General features: G+C 49.0%; 1 protein-coding gene across 2 annotated transcripts in view; it reads right to left on the bottom strand.

The window, feature by feature from the left end:
- Positions 1 to 280: 280 nt before the first annotated feature.
- DAGLB (diacylglycerol lipase beta) overlaps positions 281 to 23,753 on the bottom strand; it is a 34,845-nt gene continuing 11,372 nt past the window's right edge. Inside the window, exons 4-15 of one of the 2 annotated variants that reach the window (XM_047837732.1) lie at positions 22,744 to 23,002; positions 20,968 to 21,090; positions 20,262 to 20,389; positions 18,668 to 18,794; positions 17,828 to 17,911; positions 16,361 to 16,438; positions 13,654 to 13,734; positions 13,436 to 13,563; positions 3,036 to 3,104; positions 2,881 to 2,953; positions 1,190 to 1,440; positions 281 to 1,099 (exon numbers count right to left, since the gene is read on the bottom strand). In XM_047837732.1, the coding sequence (XP_047693688.1) occupies positions 904 to 1,099; positions 1,190 to 1,440; positions 2,881 to 2,953; positions 3,036 to 3,104; positions 13,436 to 13,563; positions 13,654 to 13,734; positions 16,361 to 16,438; positions 17,828 to 17,911; positions 18,668 to 18,794; positions 20,262 to 20,389; positions 20,968 to 21,090; positions 22,744 to 23,002 (1,597 nt within the window). In that variant the 3' untranslated portion in view covers positions 281 to 903. The remainder of the gene's footprint in view (positions 1,100 to 1,189; positions 1,441 to 2,880; positions 2,954 to 3,035; positions 3,105 to 13,435; positions 13,564 to 13,653; positions 13,735 to 16,360; positions 16,439 to 17,827; positions 17,912 to 18,667; positions 18,795 to 20,261; positions 20,390 to 20,967; positions 21,091 to 22,743; positions 23,003 to 23,753) is intronic. The other variant, XM_047837733.1, reaches the window with a different exon arrangement.

The raw sequence follows: 23,753 nt of genomic DNA, 5'->3' as shown, positions 1-23,753 counted from the left end.
CAACCATTTGTTCCTTCTCTTCTCTCCCCATCCTGGTGTATTTATGCTTTTTAAAGAGACCAATTTACCGTCATTTCCTAGCGCTTCGGTGGGGTTAAATCAGATGCCTTTGCAATCTCAGTCTTTAGCCCAGAGCTCCAAGAAAAAAAACTATCCAAGAAGACTTCATTTTTGCTCAGACAGAAAGCTTTTCAAACGCGATTGCTGTAAAACTAGCCAGTAAAACAGGCCTTCCCGCAAACATCCAGTGGAAGAGTACGTCACCGTACAGACACGAACGACACGTGTAAGTGCTTTATTATAAACTCCCTCGGAATCCACTGGCTGACGTCCAAAAGCCAAAGTAATAGGTGAAAATAAAGCAGCTTGATGTTGAGGCTGGAGCGCCGAGGAGCAGTGGCCCCAGTTCCCAGCCTGACCTCGGGGCTGACCCTTAGCGCCACCCAGGAGAAGACCCATCCGTACCCTTACAGTGACGCACTAAGATTGTGTAGCCAGGAAAATTCAGTCTGCCGGGTTCAGACTCCTAAACAGTGGTAAGACGAGACCCTGTCATTGAAAAGGTGGGACGGGGGGGCGGTGAGAGTCCACAGATCCGTCAGGTCCTTAAACCTAGCCGTGGATCCCAACTTTTGCTGGGACGGTTCTGAGATCATCAGGGAATTGCCCTGGAGCTTCCCGAAGCTTCCTACACGAGTCCCGTCATCTCCATGTTCTCCCCTGACACCCGATCTTGCTAACACTGTGATCAATCGTTCCGTGATTCAGAAGACCACCAAATCTAGTACCTGACGGATTCCTATCGACGGACATCCACCGGCATCACGGACGTCACTCTGCTACTGTCCACGTAAGAACAAAAGTGTGAGTCTGCCGTCCTCGAGCGGTTTAGAGTAGCTCTACTTACACCACGTCCACGTTGGAGCCACCTCCGGGGGGACAGAAAACGTAGGCGGCCCTGTCGGACACCACGCTGTCCAAGGCTTTCATCAGGACGTCGGGCATGTGGTCCGTTAACATCTTCGGGCCGATGAGTATTTTGCTGAACTGTGATTCGTGTGCCCACCTCGCACTGTACCGAGCGGCAGCGCGGCAAAACCTGAGACAGACAGAAGCTGAACTAGCGGAGCGCCCCCCCTTGGCTGGAAGCACGTGTCAAGGGGGACCGAGCCACGCCGCCCGCACTCACCTCCCTGAGGTGCCTTCTTCCTCCAGGTGGATGATCCTGCCGGGAGGGTAGAGATGGGGGTACTTGGCGGGGGACTCCAGGGGGGAGTCGCTGGAGAAGCTGTATGTCGGGGACCCGTGCGTCAGCAGGCTCTGCTCCCCCAGAAGCGGCTGCGTCAGGTGTCCCTGGGCGCCCCCGTCCAGCTCTGTTGGAAGGTTGTCAGGGTCGCCTCCGAACAGCTCATACCAGCACCCGCGCAGCAGGATCTTGTACTGAGGGCAGAGCAAGAAGGCAGGTGCCTGTTACCCAGTCCTTCCCGGGCCACACAGACCTCGGACCACAGCACTTGCTGTGGGACGGTGACCTCAGAGCTCAAATGCCTCCCTGGTTTGTTTAAACCACGGGTCTTAGGAGCGTGGACCTCAGTGGCCCGAACTCCTGTATCTCTTGCACAACGAAGCCACATCAAACTTGAAGCAACAGTAAAAACCACATCATGCAGATTTTGAGAAAAAGTGACCCTTAATTCTTTTTAAGCAGTTCCGCCAACCAGCTTCGTTCTTTCCCTTAAGCACATTACTTTTTAAAAATTTGAGGAGTGGGGAGTAGTTGGTAAGGAGAAAGCTTATTAAAAGAATTTTTTTGAAAGTCAGTAAACTGTTTTCATAGTAAATTAAATCATCAAAAACTCTACATCCTTGTTACCACCTATCATCCGCTGCCTTCAAACATACCTCTAAGAATCATTTTTATATTACTTTTTTAAATGTTCATTTATTTTGAGAGAGAGAGAGAAAGACTGTGAGCCAGGGAGAAGGGCAAGAGAGAATCCCAAGCAGGCTCTATGATGTCGACACCTGACACGGGGCTCGATCTCCTGCACCGTGAGATCAATGACCTGAGCCAAAATCAAGAGCTGGATGCTTAGTCGACTGAGCCACCCAGGTGCCCCTGAGAATCCTTTAAAAAAAAAAAAAAAAAAAAAAAATATATATATATGTGTGTGTGTGTGTGTGTGTGTGTGTGTGTGTATATATGTTATATATATGTTATATATATATATATATATATATATATATATATATATGTTTCTTTTGAGAGAGTGAGCTCAATTGGGGGAAGGGCAGAGAGAGGCAAACAGAGGATTGGAAGCAGGCTCTGAGCTGTCAAGAGAGCCTGATGCGGGGCTTGAACCCACGAACTGAGAGATCATGACCTGAGCTGAAGTGGATCATTTTTAAATCTGCCCTTAAAAAAAAAAAAAAAAAAAAAAGTGTTTTTTTTCTCAGTACATCATGGATATCTTTCTCTATTGGTAAATGTAAATTTATGTCACCATTTCTAATGACTACAACATTCCATGGTATACTAATAATTCTTAAACTCTATTTGGCAGCCTTATTTTCTAAGCTTTGGGACCAAAAGCATCAGAATACTGTTGGGTCACAAGACAGGGCAAAGAAAGCGCATCACTGAAGTGGAACAGGGAAGGTTCTACCACAGTCTCCAACCGTGGCATTTCAGGACTGAGCCGTGTGCTTTCCTTGGCATCGGCCCCGAGCCCCAGATGGAAGCTGTACCCTGGGGAGAGAGAGCCTCGGGCAACGGCATCGAATGCGCCGGGCTAAGAGCCTCTGAATTGAGAAACTTCCTCTCGGGGCACACACAGCCTCCAACTCCTGCAGACCCTCTTCCGGGCACCCCCAGGTTACCTTGGGCTTGTTACAGTGCGCGATCACTCGCAAGATTCTCTTCTTCAAATCTTCCAAGTTGGTCACACTTAACCTGTTTAGCAGAAGACCAGATTGAAGCTCAAAATCCGGTCTTTCAGCTGCCCCGAGCCCCGAGGAAGCGCCGGCAGACTCACCTGGGGATGATATCCTTGCCTAGCACAAGCGACACGGTGAAGTTCTTGGAGTGTTCATAAAGGGATTTGCTGAAATTTCAGAAAGATAAACATTCGTCAAGTTTCAGGATTATATTGCCCACAAAGAGCTCCAAAGAGAAATCGAGCAACTTTGCCAGGTGACCGAGGTCAGTTTTCAGAGACCTGGGCTGTTCTCTACCCTTTAAAAAAGGGGAAGAGAAAGTGGAGAGCATCCAGTCGGAGCGACTCCTTCCCGGATTCGAGTAAAGCCAAAACAGCTGTCAGCCGGATCCAGATGGCAGGCCACGCGCGTGCCTTCGCCCCCGCAGCCCCGCTTGGAGGGACCTAACAGACACTCTGGCCGGGCTCCCGGGGGGCTCAGTTGCTTCAGCATCCGACTCCATTTCGGCTCAGGTCATGATCTCACAGTTCGTGGGATCGAGCCCCAAGTCGGGCTCTGCAAAGACAGCGGGAGCCTGCTTGGGAATCAATCTCTCCTCCTCTGCCCCTCCCCGGCTCGTGCAGGGGTGTGTGCGCTCTCTCAAAATAAATACACTTCAAAGAAAAAACACCAACTGGCAAAAACGGAGAAGGACAGATACAAAAGGCTACCACTGCTTACGATAGCAGAGGCTGGAAACCCCAACGTCCACCCCTGGAGAGCTGTTCAATTCATACACCACAGCACGTCCAGGGAGTACCGAGTCCTTAGCAGCAGGAGAGTGAGGGTGGTCTCAGGACACACGGTCAAGTTACAAGTTACAGCAACACCCACGGCAGCATGAAGACTTAGCTACCTTTTATCGGAGAGGAGGAGGAATGCAAAGTTGTATCCGTATTTGCTTTTATATGTAAGTAGGTGAGAATTATGGAAAAGCCAGGTTAAAAACTAACGGTGACCTCAGGGAAGAAGGATGGAAAGGAGACCTCTCTGAGTGTCTCTTGCTCTGTACAGTTGTCTTTGGAACCATGTCATTGTTTTACATAATCATAAAAATTAAAAGAAGGAAAGCCATTCCTAACATCGAGGGTGAAAGAAATGAACCTGGCGGTGTATTAGCCAAACGGAAGGATTATTTCAGGTGAGCTTCCAACAACAGAAGTTGGCTGTCCATCCCTGGGGGGGATGTTACATAAGAACAAAACCAAGTGTAAAAAAACCCAAACCGCCTGCAGCAATCCTTCCACTATGAGCATTCCGAAAGTGATCAGTCTGTGTGGCCTCTGCACACATACGTCGGTGAGCACACGGCTCTGTGGACCTACTAAAAACCGGGGCTAGAGGAAACCAAGATTTTTAGCATAAGAGAAAAAAAGATACAGTTGCGGTAAAAATCCCGATCTTTAAGTTGCAAGTGTCAATATGAAGTAAGGATACATTTCCTCTTTGGGGTAACAACAGCATTTCCTACCTCTTAGCACCGAAAAGGCCTAGAAACCGTGACCCCGCCTGGCAGGAATGGGGCACCCGGTGCCCAGGTGACAGTCTCTAATACCATTTCCTACTCAAAAACAACACAGTACTCCATGGGGAGATGGTTGCCGCTTCCAGATGGCAGGACCGGGCAAGAAACCTGAGAACGTTTTGTGGTGCCAGAAAGGAGACACCTGTCCGACACCCGGGGCCGTGGCAGGGTGAGAAGCCTGGTTTGAAGGGACTCCGCTGGCCAAAAGGGGACGGTGGGAACATCAGCAACTCTGCTGCAATGGGCTGAGATAGTTTCAAAGAAGTAAGGTCCACCTCTGGAGAATGCTAGAATACCGATTCAGCACTCGGCACACAGCTAAGGAGAGGGAAAGATTCAAGCATTCATGCATCTGTTCTGCTTAAACTGTGAGAAGCTTATACCTCAGATAACCAAGTACTTGGAAGAAAAGTATTGTTTTTTTGTTTTTTTTTTTTTGAATTTTTGGCTAATAACTGTAGAAGGAATGCCAGAATATCAGCATCTTGCAATCTCTAATAAAATACGTACATATCAGTTACCAGCTGCCAACGTCACAGAGCCCAGCAGACCGGTGTCTCCTGAGGTGATCCAATAGGAATCACGTACCATTCCCACCACGCATTACTGTCAAAAAAAATCAACCCTGAGTCTGTCAAGTTTCTAGACACAACTACCATCTTCTAGGACACACAGCCAGCGGTACGCAGGAACATGTTACGTGACATGGTGAATATACAAGAAAGGAAATCCAGAATGTGGATTCTCCACAACAAGTAACTTGTTTCGGAAATAGAGGGAAATGAGAAATCTATACATTAAGAGAGTTTACAGAATTTCTGTTTCCTGGATTGCCTGCATGTACACTACTAAATGTGATTAAAAACTAACAAAAAAAATACAGTTACAAGACAAATCCACTATATCCAATGTGATGAGAATCTTGTTTGGAATTTATAACATTTATGAGATCATTGGGAGAACGTGATCGGTTAGTTATTGGTACGAAGAAATTATTAACTTTTTTTAAAAGTGCTCTATGCTATAGAAATCAGCATATTTACGGATAAAATGATAGGTCTCAGATTTGCATCAAAGTAATCGTGCCATGGGATCTGTGGGAAGCAGGGGGTACCTGAAGATTCGGCGTGTTAATAAACTACTGAAGCTGATTAAATGGTGGCTTCTGCTCTCTTGACCTTGGTTTGAATTTGTGATTTCTGTATGAAAATTCCATTTTAAGATGATCATAAGCACCGAAGAGAGCGTTAGTGATCTCGTACGGGAATCCGAAGAGCTAACCAGAAGGTAGCACTGGAAACAGAGAGACAAGGTGCGAGAGACAAGTTCGCAACGTGCAGTAAGAGCAAGGCAGTAATGCCTGTCTGATGGGAGTCCCCCAAGGAGTGGGAGACCGCAGAGGCAGCCATCTGCCACATGTGACTAGGCCTTCACAGATTGGGGGATCTAAACCTTTCAAGCAAGGTACATTAAAAGGAGATTCTACAAGCACTTAGGAAAAAAGCAAACACCCATGTGACCCGGATGCACCTTACTGAGTAAAAGAAACGCAACACAAAAGACAGCATATTGTAGGATTCCATTTATGACATGCTAGAGAAGAGAAAACTACAGTGACAAAAAGATCCTTGGATACGTGGGGGTGGGTGGAAGGGACTGACTGCAAAAGGACACAGGACATTTTAATGGTGATCAGCCCCGAAAGGGGAAAAAAAAAAAAAAAAAAAGAAAACTGTCATTTGTGAAGTTATTATACACAATTAAAAAAAAAAAAAAAGAAAGCATCTGCAGAGGAATTCTAAATAGGGAAATTTAACAAGGCTGTTGGATACAAGACGAAAGACAAATTTCTATGAGCTTGATCTACGTCAGCCAAAGGAGAAAATGATAAAATTTAATTGGAAGACATTAAAGGGTCCCGGAATACTTTAAAAGCGACTTTATGTTCAAAGGCTGGAGGGCTCAGTAATGTGTTAGTTACCTCCAGAGTGAACTAGAAAGTAAAGGCAGCTGAAATAAGAACTAAGCTTTTTGTTTACGGAACTTGCAAAGTTGATCCCACAATTGATATGAGGTGCAAAGGGCTAAGAACAGCCACGAAGCTCTTGCAAAAGCAAAAGGCACACTAGATTTGCACCACTAGAGGCCAACACTTCGTGTTGGCAGCAGGGGAAGGGCTACGATGTTGTGCTGTGTGAGGGGGAAATGACTGGATCCCAGACTCACACCGCACACAAAAACGCAATTAAACACAGACTAAAGATCTACCTAAAGGTGAAAGGCCAGACTAAGAGCTGTTGGAATAAAGAAGATGAGCTTCGAATCCTTAGCATAGAAAAAGATTTCTTAAAAAAAAAAATTTTTTTTTACATTTATTTATTTTTGAGAAACAGAGTGAGACAAAGCGTGAGCGGGGGAGGGGCAGAGAGTGAAGGAGACAGAATCTGAAACAGGCCCAGGCTCTGAGCAAACGGTCAGCACAGAGCCTGATGCGGGGCTCCGACCCACAAACTATGAGATCATGACCTGAGCCAAAGTCGGACACTCAACCGAATGAGCCACCCAGGTGCCCTGAAAAAGATTTCTTAAATAAGAAACAAAAATCATAAAAGGTTGACAAATGAAGGTTAAAATCAAGAACGGAAGGAAGTGAAGACAGGACTCAATGCAAGTACAAAGCACATTGAGGACCAGGAGAGCATATTCACGACACTTACTTGCAACTGCAAAAGAACGGACTACATAATGTACGTGTTTGCAGATCGAGGAAGCAAAAGACCTGACAGAAAAATGGGCAAAAGGAACACCACCAAAGTAGAAACTCAACAGACAAGGAATCCAGTTCTATAAATTCTGAAACCACACAAATCCAAACTGCTATGTGGAGACCTGAATATAAGCGGTAAAACTACTTTTTAAAGCAAAGGAAGAATTTTCACAAAGGTCAGGATGGGGAGTATGTGCAGGGAAGGAGAGGACGCACAGGGAATTCTAAGTCACTGAACGCTTGGTTTCTCAATGTGGGTACGGAGAGCTGTGTGTATTTTTAAATCCACTTTATTGAGGTGGACACAGCAAAATCACCCAATGTGAGTGGACAAGTCCTGACAAATGCTTTAACTGCTTAACTGCCACCACCATCACAATAAAGAACGTTTCCAGCACCCCCAAAGGCCCCCTGTGTCCTCTGGCCATCAATCCCACCCCCACCCCAGGAGGTGAGATAACTGGAATCCTACAATAGGTCTTGTGTGTAGACTTTTCTTCACATGGCAAAATGCATCCACGTTGTAAAGATGTTTGCTTATCCTTCTCAGAAAATGTAAATTTTGTATTAAATGTTTCACAATTCAAAAATTCAGTTAAAAAGTCATTCCTGGGGCACCTGGGTGGCTCACTCGGTTGGGCGTCGGGCTACGGCTTAGGTCATGATCTCATAGTCTATGAGTTCGAGCCCCGCATCGGGCTCTGTGCCGACAGCTTGGAGCCTGAAGCCTGCTTTGGATTCTGTGTCTCCCTCTCTCTCTCTGCCCCTTCCCTGATCACACTCTGTCTCTCAAAATAAAATAAAAACATAAAAAAATAAAAACAAAAAAAGTCATTCCTGTTGGGGCACCTGGGTGGCTCAGTCAGTTAAATGTCCAACTTTGGCTCAGGTCATGATCTCGCAGTTTGTGGGTTTGAGCCCAACATCAGGCTCTGTGCCATCAGCTCAGAGACTGGAGCCTGCTTCGGATTGTGTCTCCCTCTCTCCCTGCCCTCGCCGGCTTCCTCTCTATCTCTCTCTCAAAAATAAACATTAAGAAAACTTTTTTAGAAGTCACTCATGTCTTTTGATATGTATAAATGTATATTTTAACATAAAAAGAGCTTTAAGGGGCACCTGGGTGGCTTAGTGGGTTAAGCTCAGGTCATAATCTCACAGTTGGTGAGTTCGTGTCCCGCATCTGGCTCTGTGCTGAGAGCTCAGAGCCTGGAGTCTGCTTCAGATTCTGTGTCTCCCTCTCTCTCTGCCCCTCTCTGGCTCACACTCTGTCTCTCTCTCAAAAGTAATAAACATTAAAAAAAAAAAAAAAAAAAAAAAAGCTTTAAAAATTGGAAAGGTATACAAATATTTATATATAAATATAATGGACGGAATTATAATTATTAAATATAATTATAATTACCAATAGTAACACAAAATGTAAATTTCCATCCATAGAATAGAAATGGCATAACCAGATAATAGAATACTCAGCAGCTACATAAAAAAACATGCTCTCAAACAATATTTAAGGATATAATGTATACAAAATATTACGTCTGGGTGACTGGCTGGCTCAGTTGATTGGGCCAACTCTTGATTTTTAGCTCAGGTCATGATCCCAGGGCTGTGGGATCCAGCCCTGTGTTGTCAGACTTGACGCTGAGCATGGAACCAGCTTAAGATTGTGTCTTTCTCTCTTTCTGCCCCTCTCCAGCTTCTGCTCTCTCTCTCAAGTAAAAACTGTTAATTTGTAAAGCATAGCCACACACAAGCAGCTAGAAGTAAACAAACCTAAATAGTTCCAGTGTGATTTCTGGGTAGAAAATCTCTGATCTTTCCACTTTTTTACATTTTCCAAAACTTCCATGATGGATACAAATTTCTTTCTTCCTCCCCTTTTTCCTTCTTTTTAAATTATAGCACAAACTTCTTTTATCATTAGGACAGAAAATGATGTAGGATTAAGTATGTTAAGAAAAGAAAAATATACTTTCGAACTTAAAAAAATAATCAGGAAACAAATTCAGGAGAGTTGTAGGCTGCAGGACGACTCCGGACATAACATGGGGCACAGTGTTACGCAGGTTCGGTTGCAGGAAAGCAAATACTGCGGTACAGCGACTAACGTGAATCGTTTGGTTTCCCAGCACAGAGAAGTTCTGTTTACACGCGTTGCAGTCTATTAAGTGTGCAACATCTATTTAACTTTTTTTAATGTTTCTTTATATTCGAGAGAGAGAGACAGAGCTCAAGCAGGGGAGGGGCAGAGAGAGAATGAGACACAGAATCTGAAGCAGGCTCCAGGCTCTGAGCTGTCAGCAGAGTCTGAGGCGGGGCTCAAACTCATGAGCTGCGAGATCATGACCCGAGCCAAAGTCAGACGCTTAACCCACTGAGCCACCCAGGGGCCCCAAGCGTGCAGTGTCTATTTAAAGTGTGCAACGATGTGTCTACAAAAACAATGTACACACTGTAATTAAAAAATACTTTATTGTGGGGCGCCTGGGTGGCTCAGTCGTTTAGGCGTTCGACTTCGACTCAGGTCATGATCTCAGTTTGTGAGTTCGAGCCCTGCCTCAGGCTCTGTGCCGACAGCTCCGAGCCTGGAGCCTGCTTCGGATTCTGTGTCTCATTCTCTCTCTGCCCCTACCCTGCTTGTGCTCTGTCTCTGTCTCTCAAAAATAAATAAACGTAAAAAAAAAAAATTTTTTTTAAATACTTTATTGCTAAAAAAATGCTAACCACCATCGGAGCTTTCAGTGAGTCATAACCACCCATCACACGTCAACATAACAAAATAATGAAAAAAACTGAAATACTGCAAGAACCTTTAAAATGTGACAAAGACATAAAGTGAGCTGATGCTGTTTGAAAAGTGGTCCGAACAAACTTGCTTAAGGCAGGGCTGCCACAAACCTTTACTTATTTAAAAAAAATTTTAAAAGTGAAGCAGTACCTGCGAAGCACAATAACACAAGGTAGGTACTTGTAAACAGGAATCTGTTGTTGGCATGAGCTAATGAGCTATCAGAAAGAAAAATAAGAAAGCAATCCGACTCACAGTTGCACCCCAAAACCACGAAGGAATCAATTTAACCAAGGAGGGGCAAGACGTGTGCACTGGAAACCCTAAGACCTGATGAAAGAACTGAAGACAAGAATAAATGGGAAGGTTTCCATGCTCGCGGACTGGGAGAATTAATACTGTCAAAATATCCACACTACCCAAAGCAATCTAGAGTCAGCTCAATCCCTATCAAAATTCCAATGGCATTTTTCACAGAAATAGACGAACTAATCCTAAAATGTATGCGGAACCACAAAAGACCCCAAATCGCCAAAGCAATCTTGAGAACGAAGAGCAAAGCTGGAGGCATCATGCTCCCGGATTCCAAACGATATTATAAAGCTACAGTAATCAAAATAGTATGGTATTGGCATAAAAACAGACACACACCCCAGAAATAAAGCCAACTAATTTACAACATAGCAGCAAGAATATACGAGGCGGCCAGAAGAGTCTCTTCAAGCAATGGTGCTGGGAGAACCGAAGCCACGTGCAGAAGAATGAACCTGGACCCCTATCTTACACCACAACACGACCCAACTCAAAATGATGAAAGACTTAAATATAAGACCTGAAACCATAAAACTCCCAGAAGAAAACAGGCAGTGAGCTCCCAGACATTGGTCTCAATGATGACTTTTTGGATTTGACCCCAAAAGCAAAGGCAACAAAAGCAAAACTAAACAGGGAGGGACCACATCCAACCGAAAAGCTTCTGCACAGAGAGAGGGAACGACCGACAAAACGAAAAGGCGATCTGCAGAATGGGAGAAAACATTTGCAAATCATACCTCTGACAAGGGGTTGATACCCAAAATATATAAAGAAGGCACACAACCCACTAGCAGAAAAACAGTAAGATTTAAAAATGGGCAGGGGCACCTGGGTGGCTCAGTCGGTTAAGCGGCCAACTTCAGCTCAGGTCATGATCTCACGGTCCATGAGTTCGAGCCCCGCGTTGGGCTCTGTCGGACAGCTCAGAGCCTGGAGCCTGTTTCAGATTCTGTGTCTCCCTCTCTGTCTGCCCCTCCACTGTTCATGCTCTGTCTCTGCCTCAAAAATAAATAAATGTTAAAAAAAAAATTAAAAAACAAATGGGCAGAGGAGCAGAACATTCTTTTTTTTTTAAGCAACACTTTGTGGTTTTTTTGTTTTTGTTGTTGAGAGAGAGGACACCAGTGAGTGAGGGGCACAGAGAGGGAGGGAGAGAGGGAGAGAGGGAGAGAGGGAGAGAGGGAGGGAGAGAGGGACGGAGAGAGAGGGAGAGAGAGACAGAGAGAGAAGCAGGGCTCACCCAAAGTGGGACTCGAACTCACGAACTGTTAGATCACGACCTGAGCTGAAGTTAGATGCTTCACTGACTGAGCCATTTAGGCGTCCAATACCTTTTTTTTTAAATGTTTATTTTTGAGAGATAGTGCACACGCGTACAAGCAGGGGAGAGGCAGAGAGAGAGAGAAGGAGGGAGGGAGGGAGGGAGAGAATCCCAAGCAGGCTCCATGCTATCAGCACAGAGCCCCACATGGGGCCTGATCTTGTGAACCATGAAATCATGACCTGGGCTTAAATCAAGAGTCAGACGCTTAACCGACCTAGTCACCCAGGTGGCCCTAAACATTTTCTTTTTAAGTAGACTCCACACCCAGTGTGGAGCCCAACACGGGGCCCAAACTCACGACCCTGAGATCAACACTCGAGCCAAGATCAAGAGTGGGATGCCTGACAGCCACTCAGGCACCCCGAATGGACTTTTTTCCAAAAAAAGACATGCACGTGACCCACAGGTACGTGAAAATGCTCGACATCACTACTTCCCAGGGAAATGCAAATCCAAACCACGATGAGATATCACCTGACACTCGTCCGAATGGCTAGTAAAACAACAAAGGTCCCCAAACAAATAACGAGTGCTGGCGAGGATGCGGAGAAAAGGCAACCCCGGTGTCCTGCTGGTGGGAAAGCAAACTGGTGCAGCCACTGTGGAAAACAGTGTGAAGTCTCCTCAAAAACCTAAACGTGGAACTATCATGTCATCCGGCAATTACACTTCTGGGTACGTGTCCAAAGAAAATGAAGACACTAACTTGAAAAGAGAGCTGTACCCCGTTTACTGCAGCATGATTTGCAACGGCCAAGACGTGGGAACTACGTAAGCACGCATCAGCACGTGAATGGAAAAAAGGTGGTGTGTGTGCACGTGCATGTACAATGACCATAAAATAGAATGAAATTCTGCGATTTGCAACAACACGGATGGACACTGAGGGCATTATGCTAACTGAAATCAGTCAGATAGACTTATATACTTTTATAAATACTGTATGATCTCACTTATATGTGGAATATAAAAAAAAAAAATCCCCCAAAGCCAAGCTCACAGACACGGAGAATACAGGCTGGTGGCTGCCAGAGGTGAGGGCTGCAGGGCGGGTGGACGGGGTGAACGGAGCCCAAGGGCGCAAAGCCCGAATTATAAATAAGTCACGGGGACCGATGGGGATGGAAGTACAGCATGGTGACGAGTTACTCACACCAGATGGCACATCTGCAAGCTCCTAAGAGGGGGGCGCCGGGGGGGGGGGCTCAGTCGGGTGAGCGTCCAACTTCAGCTCAGGTCATGATCTCATGGCTTGTAGGTTTGAGCCCTGCGTCGGGCTCTGCGCTGACAGCTCGGAGCCCGGAGCCTGCTTTGGATTCTGTGTCTCCCTCTCTCTCTGCCCCTCCCCCACTTGTGCTCTGTCTCTCTTTGTCTCTCTGTCTCTCAAAAATAAACAAACACTGAAAGTTGCTAAATGAATCTTAAGAGTTCTTGTCCCAAGGAAAGAAATTCTGTCATGTAAGGAGACAGAGGTTGCCTAGACGTCTCGTGACCATTTCACGACGTATTCTGTGGGACATCTGATGTGAGCCGTCCCTCTGTGTAAAGAGAGTCTCCGCTCTGTGCCCTTTGGGAGAGCAGAGCTGTGCTCAAGCAGGCCTGTGAAAGGCTGTTCGATGTCCCTGCAACTGTGCAGTGCTTGAAGCAAACGGGCTGAGCACGAGAGATCACGAGATCACAACTCCAAGACCGGTCTGGAGCACGCGGCACCCCGTCGCACGCCTGCCAGAAAACAAGTACCTCAGCAACCCCCGGGGCGGGGAGAAGGCGTAGCACCGGACTTGAGGGTACGAGCTCCTGAGCAAGATGGCCAGCAGGGCCGCGGCGCCGGCCCCCAGGCTGTGTCCCACGACCACTAGCCGGTATTCCTGCGGGACAAAAGCAGAACGTGTCGCGGTTAAGACGAAGCAGACGGCTGACGACAACGACGGGAAGGAAAAGAAAAATGAAAACCTCACGGGAGCAATGCTGAACGCTTGGCTCAAGATCCCATCGTTGATGAGGCGCTGGTACACATATCTGGCGGCTTGAGAAATCCCCTAAAAATGCAGACGAGAGAAGGTGGCTTTTGATCATCAGACGAAATGAGTTCCGTTATGACAGGTGACAGGCTTACACTGTGCACACTCATTTGTGACGGTCTCCCCAAGGCGGAGACCAGCACCTGGGGATCAGCGGCCACAGCTACCACTCGCCCTTGTGTTCCTGGTTCCTGATGCAGAGTTCGGCCTGGAGAGGGGGCTCCATGGCTGTTTTCACGAACCAGTGAACGGGTAACATCGGGAACACACGTGCATGGCAAGGGGTCTTTCTATGGCTTATTCTGAAGCTATACGATATTTTGCTGTATACACATACCACGGTTTACTTCAGCCAAGTCCTGACGGATTGTCAGATTTAGATTATAAGTGGCTGATCTTCTAAGATATTCGTCAAGTATTCAGTTTCGGCAAAGGCAAAACTAAGACCATCGGAAATGAGTTCTGGGGGGGGGTCAGATTTTAGTTCCATTTCAAAGAAGAAATGAAATGTAAAACCTCCTAACAAATACAGCTGTCCTAAGAAACAGGCTTCTTGAAAAATGAAGCAGTTTCAATGGAGGACAAGACAAGGCCATCGTGGCCCCTGTCCTTGTGCGGCTGCTCTTCTATCTAACAAGACCGAAGGGGAGAAATCCTGTGTTCAGATGCGAGACGAGGGACAGCCTCCCGAGCTACTGCAAATCCCTGAGTGGGTAATGACTGAATTCTGTGGGAGGAGGCGGGACCTGGCCTCACACGAGAGAGGCCCGGTTCCGGACAGACAGAGCCAAAAGTGACCTGGACACCACTGCAGCTGGCCGGAGTCCCTGGCCCGTGTCACACACGCAGGCCAAGACTGTGCTCGCTTGCATGGTCGTGAACTCCAACGACTTCGGCCAGTATCGGGGCCAAAACGTGTAGGAGTGAAGCCAGAGGCGGAGAGCAGCAGTACAGGCCCTTAGGCCTGCAGCTCCAGCAGCCACCTTCCTGGCCCGAGGGAGGAGCTGCTTCTGGAGGGACCGGGACCAGGCTCAGAGCGCATCTTGTGGTCGCACAAAGCCTGCGGCTAGATTCTAAGACCAGAGCCACTACCCAGCCCACTGAACTGCATCCTGTGGTTGGCTAGTGGCTGTGTCTCGGTAAGAAAGTCGAACATTCTGGTTCTTCTTCCCACGTGTCCGACAGTTAAACTGGATTCCTGTGTGACTCGAGGCACAAAGAGACAGCTAGGGGTTGCGGGGGAACATTCACTTCCGAGGACTGTCAAGCTTCTAACGGGGGGCAGAACGAAGCCTCCAGTCTGGCCCCGCCTTGCGAACTATCCAGGCAGGACACTGGCTCAATCAGCTCCACTCTGGCTCTGACACGTTTATATAAAAACTAAGCATTTTGCTTAAAAAACGATTACTAGAGAAGTGATACGGGTTTTGGTTGAAAAACCCCAAGTGCATAAAAACAGCACAGGCCCACCGCCGTCCACCCCGACAGCCCTGGCCCCGGAAGCAGCCGCCATGATCTCTGGGACCGGACATTCCCCCAAACGTTAAAACACCCTGCTCGCCACCGCATCAGTCATCAGGGAAACGTGAACCCAGACCGCAGCGAGACACCGCTTCGCACCCCTGGGATGGCTGTCATCGAAGCCACAGAAGATATGTGTGAATGAGAACGTGGAGAACGGGAGCCCTCACACGCTGCAAGCGGAGCGCCAACTGGTGCAGCTGGGCCGGAAGACAGTTCGGCGGCTCCTCCCCGAGTGAAACCCAGCTAACACCCCAAGACGCGGCGGCCCCGCTTCTGGGTGGAGTCTCTACAGAGCGCAAAGGAAGGGCTGCAGCAGTGGCCGGCGGGCCCTCCAGTGGACAAACGGACAAACCAAAGTGGTCTGTGCACACAGCAGAACGTCTCTCAGCGGCTGCCGAGAGGGGACTGCTGAAGGGACAGTTTGTTTAGGACGATGAGAAAGTCTGGGCACAGACGGCGGTCATGGGGACGGGCATTTGGAATCTATCTACCGCCAGCAACCCGTACGCTTACAAGTGGTTAATGTGACAGATATTATGTCACGTCATCGAAACCGTTTAAAAAAACCACCTCTGCTCTAGGCCCTTTGTGTTCCTGGAGGAGGAGCCCGCAGCCCCACGCCACCGGCACAGAACCAACAAGACGAGAACTCGTGTGTTGTGTCCTCTGCACAGGAAACCCGCGGGTGACTGGACGGGGCTGCGGGGCCCCTCGGGGCTCCTGGGCGGGAGACTCACGTGCGCTGGACGCTTCTTGGACCTCGACTTCCCCACGACAATGTGTGACTTTCATCAAGGGAAGAGCATTCGACTGGGGGGTCAAATGCCGAGTGACACTTATCCTAACAACTGGGTGGCCTCTGGTAAGTCCCTCGATGGCTCAGAACCTGCTGCTTCCTCTTAAAGAAACAAAAAGCAACCTGGTGGGACTGTCGTGGGAATTTGTACTAAAGGGGAAGAGAGCACTCACTCGGCACTGGCTATCTGCTGTACGGTTAGCAGGTTAGCATTCTGCCTAGCATGACTGCCACCACGACGGACAGTCAGACTTGGAAAAACCCTGGCCCCTCTGAGCTTCTCTTGGACGGAACATTCCCGAACACAAACCCCAGGGCTCGTACCTTGTGCGCCGAACAGTCTTGCACCCCACACTCCAAGTTCAGGTCCTCGCTCTCCGCTGACAGGTCCGTGAGGATGTCCTGCAAAGAGCGCATTGGAAGAGGCCGCCGGGATGAGCTGAGAGCAGACGCTGCGGGGTGGGTCCCTCTGAAGGACAGTCTCCTGGGTCAGACTGAGGACTGAACCTCACACCCAAACTCAGGAGGGAAACCCAGGTGGCCAGGAAGCCTGAGGGACCCATGGCAGGGAGGGGGCTGTGGGACGCGTCTAAGACACACCTTCTGCCTAAGTACTCTGTACACCCCTCTTCTAAGTACCACAGAGCAGAGCCCTGTACCTGGGTTTTGAACAAAGCATGGTTCCTATCCTCAAGGGGCTATCAACGGCTCACAGAAACCTAAGGGAGGGTAAGAAATGCATTGGGGTGGGGGTGCTTCCTGGAGGAGGTGACGCCAGAGACTAAAGGAAAAACTTACTTTCAGGAAACAGAGAGGTGGGCAACCCCAGGTGAAGGGGCAGCAGGCCCCGGCTTGGCTAACCCACCAGGGATGGGACTCCGGAGCATGTGGAGTGCCTGGTGGGAAGTGGAAAGGCAGGGGGGCTCGGGTCACAAAGCTCCGATAGAGCCATGATAAGAGACATGAATTCTGTATTAAAAAGCAACGGGGAAGGGGGTGCGGTGAGGGAGGTCCTGAGGAGTGGGAAGATCGGACCCACATTCTGGAAAGAGTCTCTGTGGACGGTATGAGGACTGACTGGGAAAATGAAAGACCAGGGACGGGGACCTGTGCACAGAGAGACGGCCGGAGAGAGCCGGGCAGGAAGGCAGGACAGACACCGAGGACGGCTTCACCCTTTCTATAGGGGACAGCTGGGGGCTGCTGCAGAATTACCAGAAATCGGGGCCCAGACAGCGGGTCTGGAGGAGGCGAGGTGCCTGTGGTGTCCGGCCAGAACCCCCAGGTGCACCCCCGCCCTGCAGAGGGTCAAGGTCTCTCTACACTTTCTGGGGCGGCAGCAAAGTGGGAATCAGGAAATGAGATTGAGGAACGGCCAAGAACAGACCGAAAAGCACATCATGGAAACAGGGAGAAAAAAGCCACCCAGGATCTCCCCGGGACAGGACGGGAGAGGTCTCGCTGGGCTGGGGACAGGTAAGTGGCAGTCCTCGAGGCGTCCGCATGTGAGCACCAGGAGGGGACTGGCAGGCGCCTCTGTAGCAACTTCTTGAAGGGAAGCCCCCCATCTCCCCAACCCCGCCAGTCTGTTTCTGATGCTTCTCAGTGAAAAGGAAAACGACTTCCTGGGTTTTTCCAAAGGGAGTGTCTCACAACCGGGGTCTGCTTCGGCAGCTTCTGTCCCAGTGTTCCCCCCCAACGCCTGCTGCCCTGTCTGACGCCGCCTTGATCCTCAGCTCCTGGTGCCCGCGGCTGGCCGTTCGCCCCACCCCTCGTCCCTGGGCTCCCTACCTGGAGAGACATGGTTCCTCGCACTGCCACCACGACGGACTCCTTCCTGTGGTCCAGAGCCACTAAAAAGGGAAGCTCGTAGACCTGAGGGCGAGGGAAAGAGGCAGGAGGTCCCGAGGGTAAGAACGTGTGGCTGCGGATACAGAGTCAGGCCGGCCCCCGTTGCTAACGGTTCCGCAGCCACGACTGCCAAGTGCAGCTCCCTGTCCTTCAACAGGAGGCGGGCTACGTGCAGACACGGTGCAGGGGCATCCGGGGGGGCTCAGTCGGTTAAGTGACTGACTCTTAGTTTCGGCTCAGGTCATGATCTCACAGTTCGGGAGTTTAAGCCCCTGCTTGGGACTCTCCCTCTCTCTCTGTCCCCGCCCTGCTTACTAGCAAGCTGTCTCTCAAAATAAATAAATAAACTTAAAACAAAACCAAACCAAAAACACAGTACAGCATCTCTATGAAGACTTCTGGCTCCATCTACGTTAAGCCAAAACAGTATGCAAAGTGTGTGTGTGTGTGTCTCCCCATGTACGTTTTTCTGGGGAAAATAATCTGTAGGGGCGCCTGAGGGGCTCGGTCGGTTAAGCGTCCCACTTCGGCTCAGGTCATGATCTCGCGGTTCGTGGGCTCCAGCCCCGCGTTGGGCTCTGTGCTGACAGCTCGGAGCCTGGAGCCTGCTTTGGACTCTGTGTCTCCCTCTCTCTCTGCCCCTCACCCGTTCCCACTCTGTCTCTGTCTCTCTCTCTCAAAAGTAAATAAACATAAAAAAAAAAAAAAATCTGTAACTTCTGTCAGAATCTCAAAGGACTCCAGGACCCCAAAGAAGTTCAGAAGCGCCGTTACACCTACCTTGTCATGAAAGCTTATGTGAATGAAGTCCCTGTACTGTAGCCCTGTCGTCTGCAGGATGGAGCCAAAATGGCAGCTGAGCTGATCACCTCCAACCAAGTCATATTCTGCTGTCCTGGTTCTACAACTAAAAACACAGGCAAGGCTGGTACTCTGCCAACCTGAGCCACTGACCAAGGAACATCGATCCCCACTGTTCTGTCTTCCCCAAATCACAAGGACCCAAGTTTACAATTTTCAGGCCTTACTCTGGCGAACATATAATGGCCTTTAAGAGATTATTACATTCCTGTGCATACTTCTTACTACAGCTTTCATCTCTGGAGTCATGTCGATGTTTCACATATACAAAAAAATCAATATCAAGAATGGGAGATACTTGGGGCGCCTGGGTGGCTCACTCAGTTAAGTGTCCGACTTCGGCTCAGGTCATGATCTCACAGCTTGTGAGTTCGAGCCCCACGTCGGGCTCTGTGCTGACAGCTCAGAGCCTGGAGCCTGTTTCACATTCTGTGTCTCCCTCTCTCTCTGTCCCTCCCCCACTCATGCTCGGTCTGTCTCAAAAATAAGTAAACATTAAAAAAATTTAAAAAAGGAGCGCCTGGGTGGCTCAGTTGGTTGAGCGTCCGACTTCAGCTCAGGACATGATCTCGTGGTTTGTGAGTTTGAGCCTCGAGTCGGGCTCTGCGCTGACAGCTCAGAGCCCGGAGCCTGCTTCGGATTCTGTGTCTCCCTCTTGCTCTGCCCCTAACCCACTCGCATTCTGTCTCTGTCTCTCTCAAAAATAAATAAAGCATTAAAAAAAAAGAATGGGAGAGACTCTAAAACTCCAGTAACGGGACAAACTGACCTCTTGCGTTTGCTGATATGATGTAATTCTAAGAAGGGTGCAATACCCCTCACGGGACATTCCTGCCAAAAATGTGTATCTGGACTCTCATCAGGAAGAAACCATCTGACAAAGGCAAATTGAGGGCCATTCCACAAAATACCTACACTGTCCTTTCCAAAATGTCAAGATCATGAAAGATGAAAAATGACTGAGGAATAGTTCCAAAATAGAAAAAAACTAGGGATGCATGTCAACTAAGTGCAACGCGTAATCTTGACCTGGAGGAAAAACTGTTACAAAGGATACTATCGTGGCAACTGGAAAACTGTGAATACAGAATATAAATGAGCTATTGCTTAATGGTAACTTTCTCTCTCTCTCTCTGCCCCTCACCCCACTTGTACTTTGGCTCTCTCAAATTAAAAATAAAGAAAGGGGAAGGAGGGAGGGAGGGAGGGAACAGAAATACAGGCTGAAGTAACCACAGAGAAGGGGCATGCTGATCGCATTACACTTCCAGTGGTTCAGGAAGAAGCTATGTATTTATAGTAACACAGCACATGTGACCAAACTGAGTCACAACTGGTGGCCCCATATAAAGGATACATGGGAGTTCTCAGTACTGATCTTGCAGTTCTGAAATATTTCAAAACAGAAAGTGTTTTGAGAGGGGAAACCGGATTATTTTTAGGAAATAAAGGACAGACTGCGTAGCAAGTGACAAGCAGAAGGAAGACGGAGGCCTCAAACCCCTCCACCTACCAGTCCCCACCGATCTTGCACAGGCCTGTGAAGGGGTTCCGATAAACGTACAGGGGCCACCCGTAGGCGGCTGCTGCAAACTGCATGTAATGATGGCAATTTTCTAACTCTGCATCTAAATCAGCTTCCTGTAAGAGAAGGAAAAAAAGCTTTCTGTATCAGGGAACCCCTTACGGACAAGACCAACTCACCAAGGTCATACACCTGAACTCAAACTCCGGAGTCTCCCCTTCCTGCAACAAGTGAGCCGTGAAGACCTGGACAGCTGGATGGGGTGCGGAGAAACGTATACTCCTACGTGCCACCTTCTCTTTCAGAAGCATAAACACCCGTGGCAGGAAAACCCATCAAGCAAAGCTGACCCGTTTCCGCTCCCCAGGCGCAGAGCGCAAACACACCCAGGGAGATCCAAGCCCGGTCCCTGAGTTTCTGCCACGTAGACTGCAACAGCCAAGTTCCTAAAAGAGAATGCTTTCAAGATACATGGATGTGAAGCAGCCAGGAACGGGCTCCGCTCCCTGAACTCCGGGTGAGCAAACGCCTTACCTGACGGGTGAAAAACCACAACCAGCAGAAGCCACAACTCACATTCCAAGCCAGCTGCTCCTGAAATTGGTGCTGGCCAGGTTTTTCTGTTCTTTGTTTTTTGAAGATACATAAATAGGTGTAAATGTCAAAACTCTACAACCCAAAAGAACGGGCTTACCTGGGGGGGGCCTGGGGAATGGCTGATGACCTCATCAGGCTCCTGGCTGTTCCTGATGTTGTCCTGTTGCTGATGGAGAAGGGTGAGGCCCGCCGCAATGTCGCTGGGCACCAGATCTGTGTCCTGGGTGCAAACAGCGGCTTGTCATAAAACTTAGCAGGGACAGCCCGAGTTCCTCAAAACCCAGTTTTATACAGTTCACATGCACACACAGTTATGTGTAAATGGGTATCTTAAAAAGTATTTTCCTTTCAAGACTTCTGCATGTGAGCTTAATGTTTTTTCCTATCCTGCCCTCAGACAAATCCACTGGACAACAAAAAAATGTGGCTGAGCTCTTATTTCAGATTTCACTTTAAGTAACTGAACCACTTAATGGACTTCACATCTTTTGTAAAGCTGGGGAGCAAATGGATAAGTAAATTCACCATCTTTGCCAGTAACAGCCGATTTTAGCCCAAACTTAGATGCTTGCTCAAGATGCTGTGGTTTTGTGGCAAGAGTCCCTGGGGCAGAGATTCGACACTGAACTTAAATACACCAGCTACTGCAAGCCTCCGGGAGAACCCCACTCCAGGACAGCAACAGAGCAAGCCGCCTGCCCCTGACTTTCCCCTCCTCCTCCGGGTGGGGTATGGAGCAGGCAGGAATCCTCAGCTGCCTCCAGGCACTTCCAGTCCAAAAGGAGCAGGTACTGGCCACTCAGCCCCTGAGTCATCAGCTCTACCTGTGATGCAGGTGAAGACACCTGCTGAGAACACTCAGATTCTCTTCTTCCTTCTTCCAAAGTTTAAAAAAAAAATTTTTTTTTTAATGTCTATCTTCAAGAGAGAGAGATTGAGAGAGTGAGTGCATGTGTGCATGGGAGAAAGGCAGAGAGAGGGAGACAGAGGATCCGAACCAGGCTCTGCACTGACAGTAGAGCCCCAAGCGGGGCTCGAACTCACGGATCGTGACCTGAGCCAAAGTCGGATGCTCAACCGACTGAGCCACCCAGGCACCCCTGCTTCTTCCAAATATCTTAAGACTAGGCAGAAGCACTCCTGGGGATTAGTTTAGGGAGACCCTTGTCCACTGTCTACACAGAGGCTGCTGCTACCCGCCTGGTGTCAGCCTACGGGGCCAGCCCTGGACACTGCTGACTCGGACGCCGCAGGAAAGGGACCAGCAGTCACTCAGGATGGCAAGAGAACTCCTGTCCCTTACTTGGTCTCAATACTGAACACGATAGTTTACTAGAGGATGTTACACGAAAGCACTCGATGTGGAAGAAAACCAAGTTTTTCTAAATCACTGAAGAAACTGCTCTAGAGTGAGGACACCTTCCTGCGCTGCAAGGACACATCCCGTCGTGCCGTAATGTGGCACACGAGGTCTGACACCACCCCGGATGCGGGACACTGCTTACATCTGCCTGCACCTGCAGCACACTGGCCGGAGGACACAGGATTCAGGTGACTGGCAAATTACCCGCGAAACATACAGGTTCCATTATTCGCCTCCTTGAAAACTAACTAACACCCTTCACGGTGCAAAGAACCAGCAGCAACGCAGGACACGCTGACCGGAGACACGGCATCCGAAGCGCAGGGCCCCGGCTTAAGGCTCCGGAGCCCACGTCCCGTGAGCATCTCCCCTGCTCTGCCACGCACAGACCACACATCCGCAAGAGCTGTTTTCTGTCAACGGGGGCGCGGCTCAAAACACAGAGGGCTCATCTTCACAGAGGAGACATTGACTCGGGAGAAGAGACGAAAGCAGACCCCTTCGGCTTACTGAAAAGTAGGTTGAGAAAAGCTCTGCCATACTCGAAAAAGCAACTCGAGTGTGGTCATCTTTCCCGACGCAGCAGCACAGTAACTTGATCCTGGTCTCCCACACGCTGGTAGCTGCTGTCTTGAGGCCGTGAAGTAGCTGGCTCGACTCATGACTGTCCAGGTGGTTGGGGCCAGCAGAGGAATACGGAGCCATCTTCCCCCCCAGCGGGTCAAAGACGACGATAATGGTAACCACAGTGGAGACGATGATAATCCAGCTGCAAAACAGAGAGAGGAAGAAGGCGCGATGACCGTGGGTCCCACGTCCACATGCATGAGCCAGGGCTCCCTCCTCAGGGTTCAGTTTTTACATCTGTACAGCCGTGGCTCTAGTTACCGAGGAAGACGCGGATTTCCCAGAACCAGGCTGAGGTGAGCGACTTGTTTTTTCTAGAAAGTTCTTTATGCATCCACGGCTGACCCAGGCCTCACAAAAATCAGAGCCTTAAAAGTAAAGACCACAAAAGGGGCGCCTGGGTGGCTCAGTCGGTTGAGTGTCCGACTCCTGATTTGGGCTCAGGTAATGATCGCACAGTTCATGACATCCAATGCTGTGTTGGGCATGGAGCCTACCTGAGATTCTCTCTCCTTCTGGTCCTCCCTGGATTGTAGCTCATGCACGCATGCGTGCCCGCCGGCCCGCCCGCCCTCCCTCTCTCTCTCTCTCTCTCTCTCTCTCTCTCTCTCAAAAAAAAAAAAAAAAAAAAGTAAAGGCCACAAAAAAGACGTCTAGTAGGTACAGTTGCAGCCTGGGCGTGGAAGCAGCTGGAACCTGCTCTCCAAGGGCCACCAGCACGACCCAGACTCCTCCATGCCTCAGGGTTCTTCCCGGCAAAACCAGGAGAACTTTGCCACACTGTGGAAGAGTCCAAGAGGTCTTCCATTCATATGTGTGAGCGTGTCCAGACAGTGCACAACGTGCCAGGCGCTGTGGCTCAGGGAAACGCGTGCCAGCGGAAGACGCGCCCC

This window comes from Prionailurus viverrinus, chromosome E3, assembly GCF_022837055.1.
Source record: "Prionailurus viverrinus isolate Anna chromosome E3, UM_Priviv_1.0, whole genome shotgun sequence".
Classification (NCBI taxonomy): Eukaryota; Metazoa; Chordata; class Mammalia; order Carnivora; family Felidae; genus Prionailurus; species Prionailurus viverrinus.
This window is presented reverse-complemented; position numbering and strand designations above follow the sequence as displayed.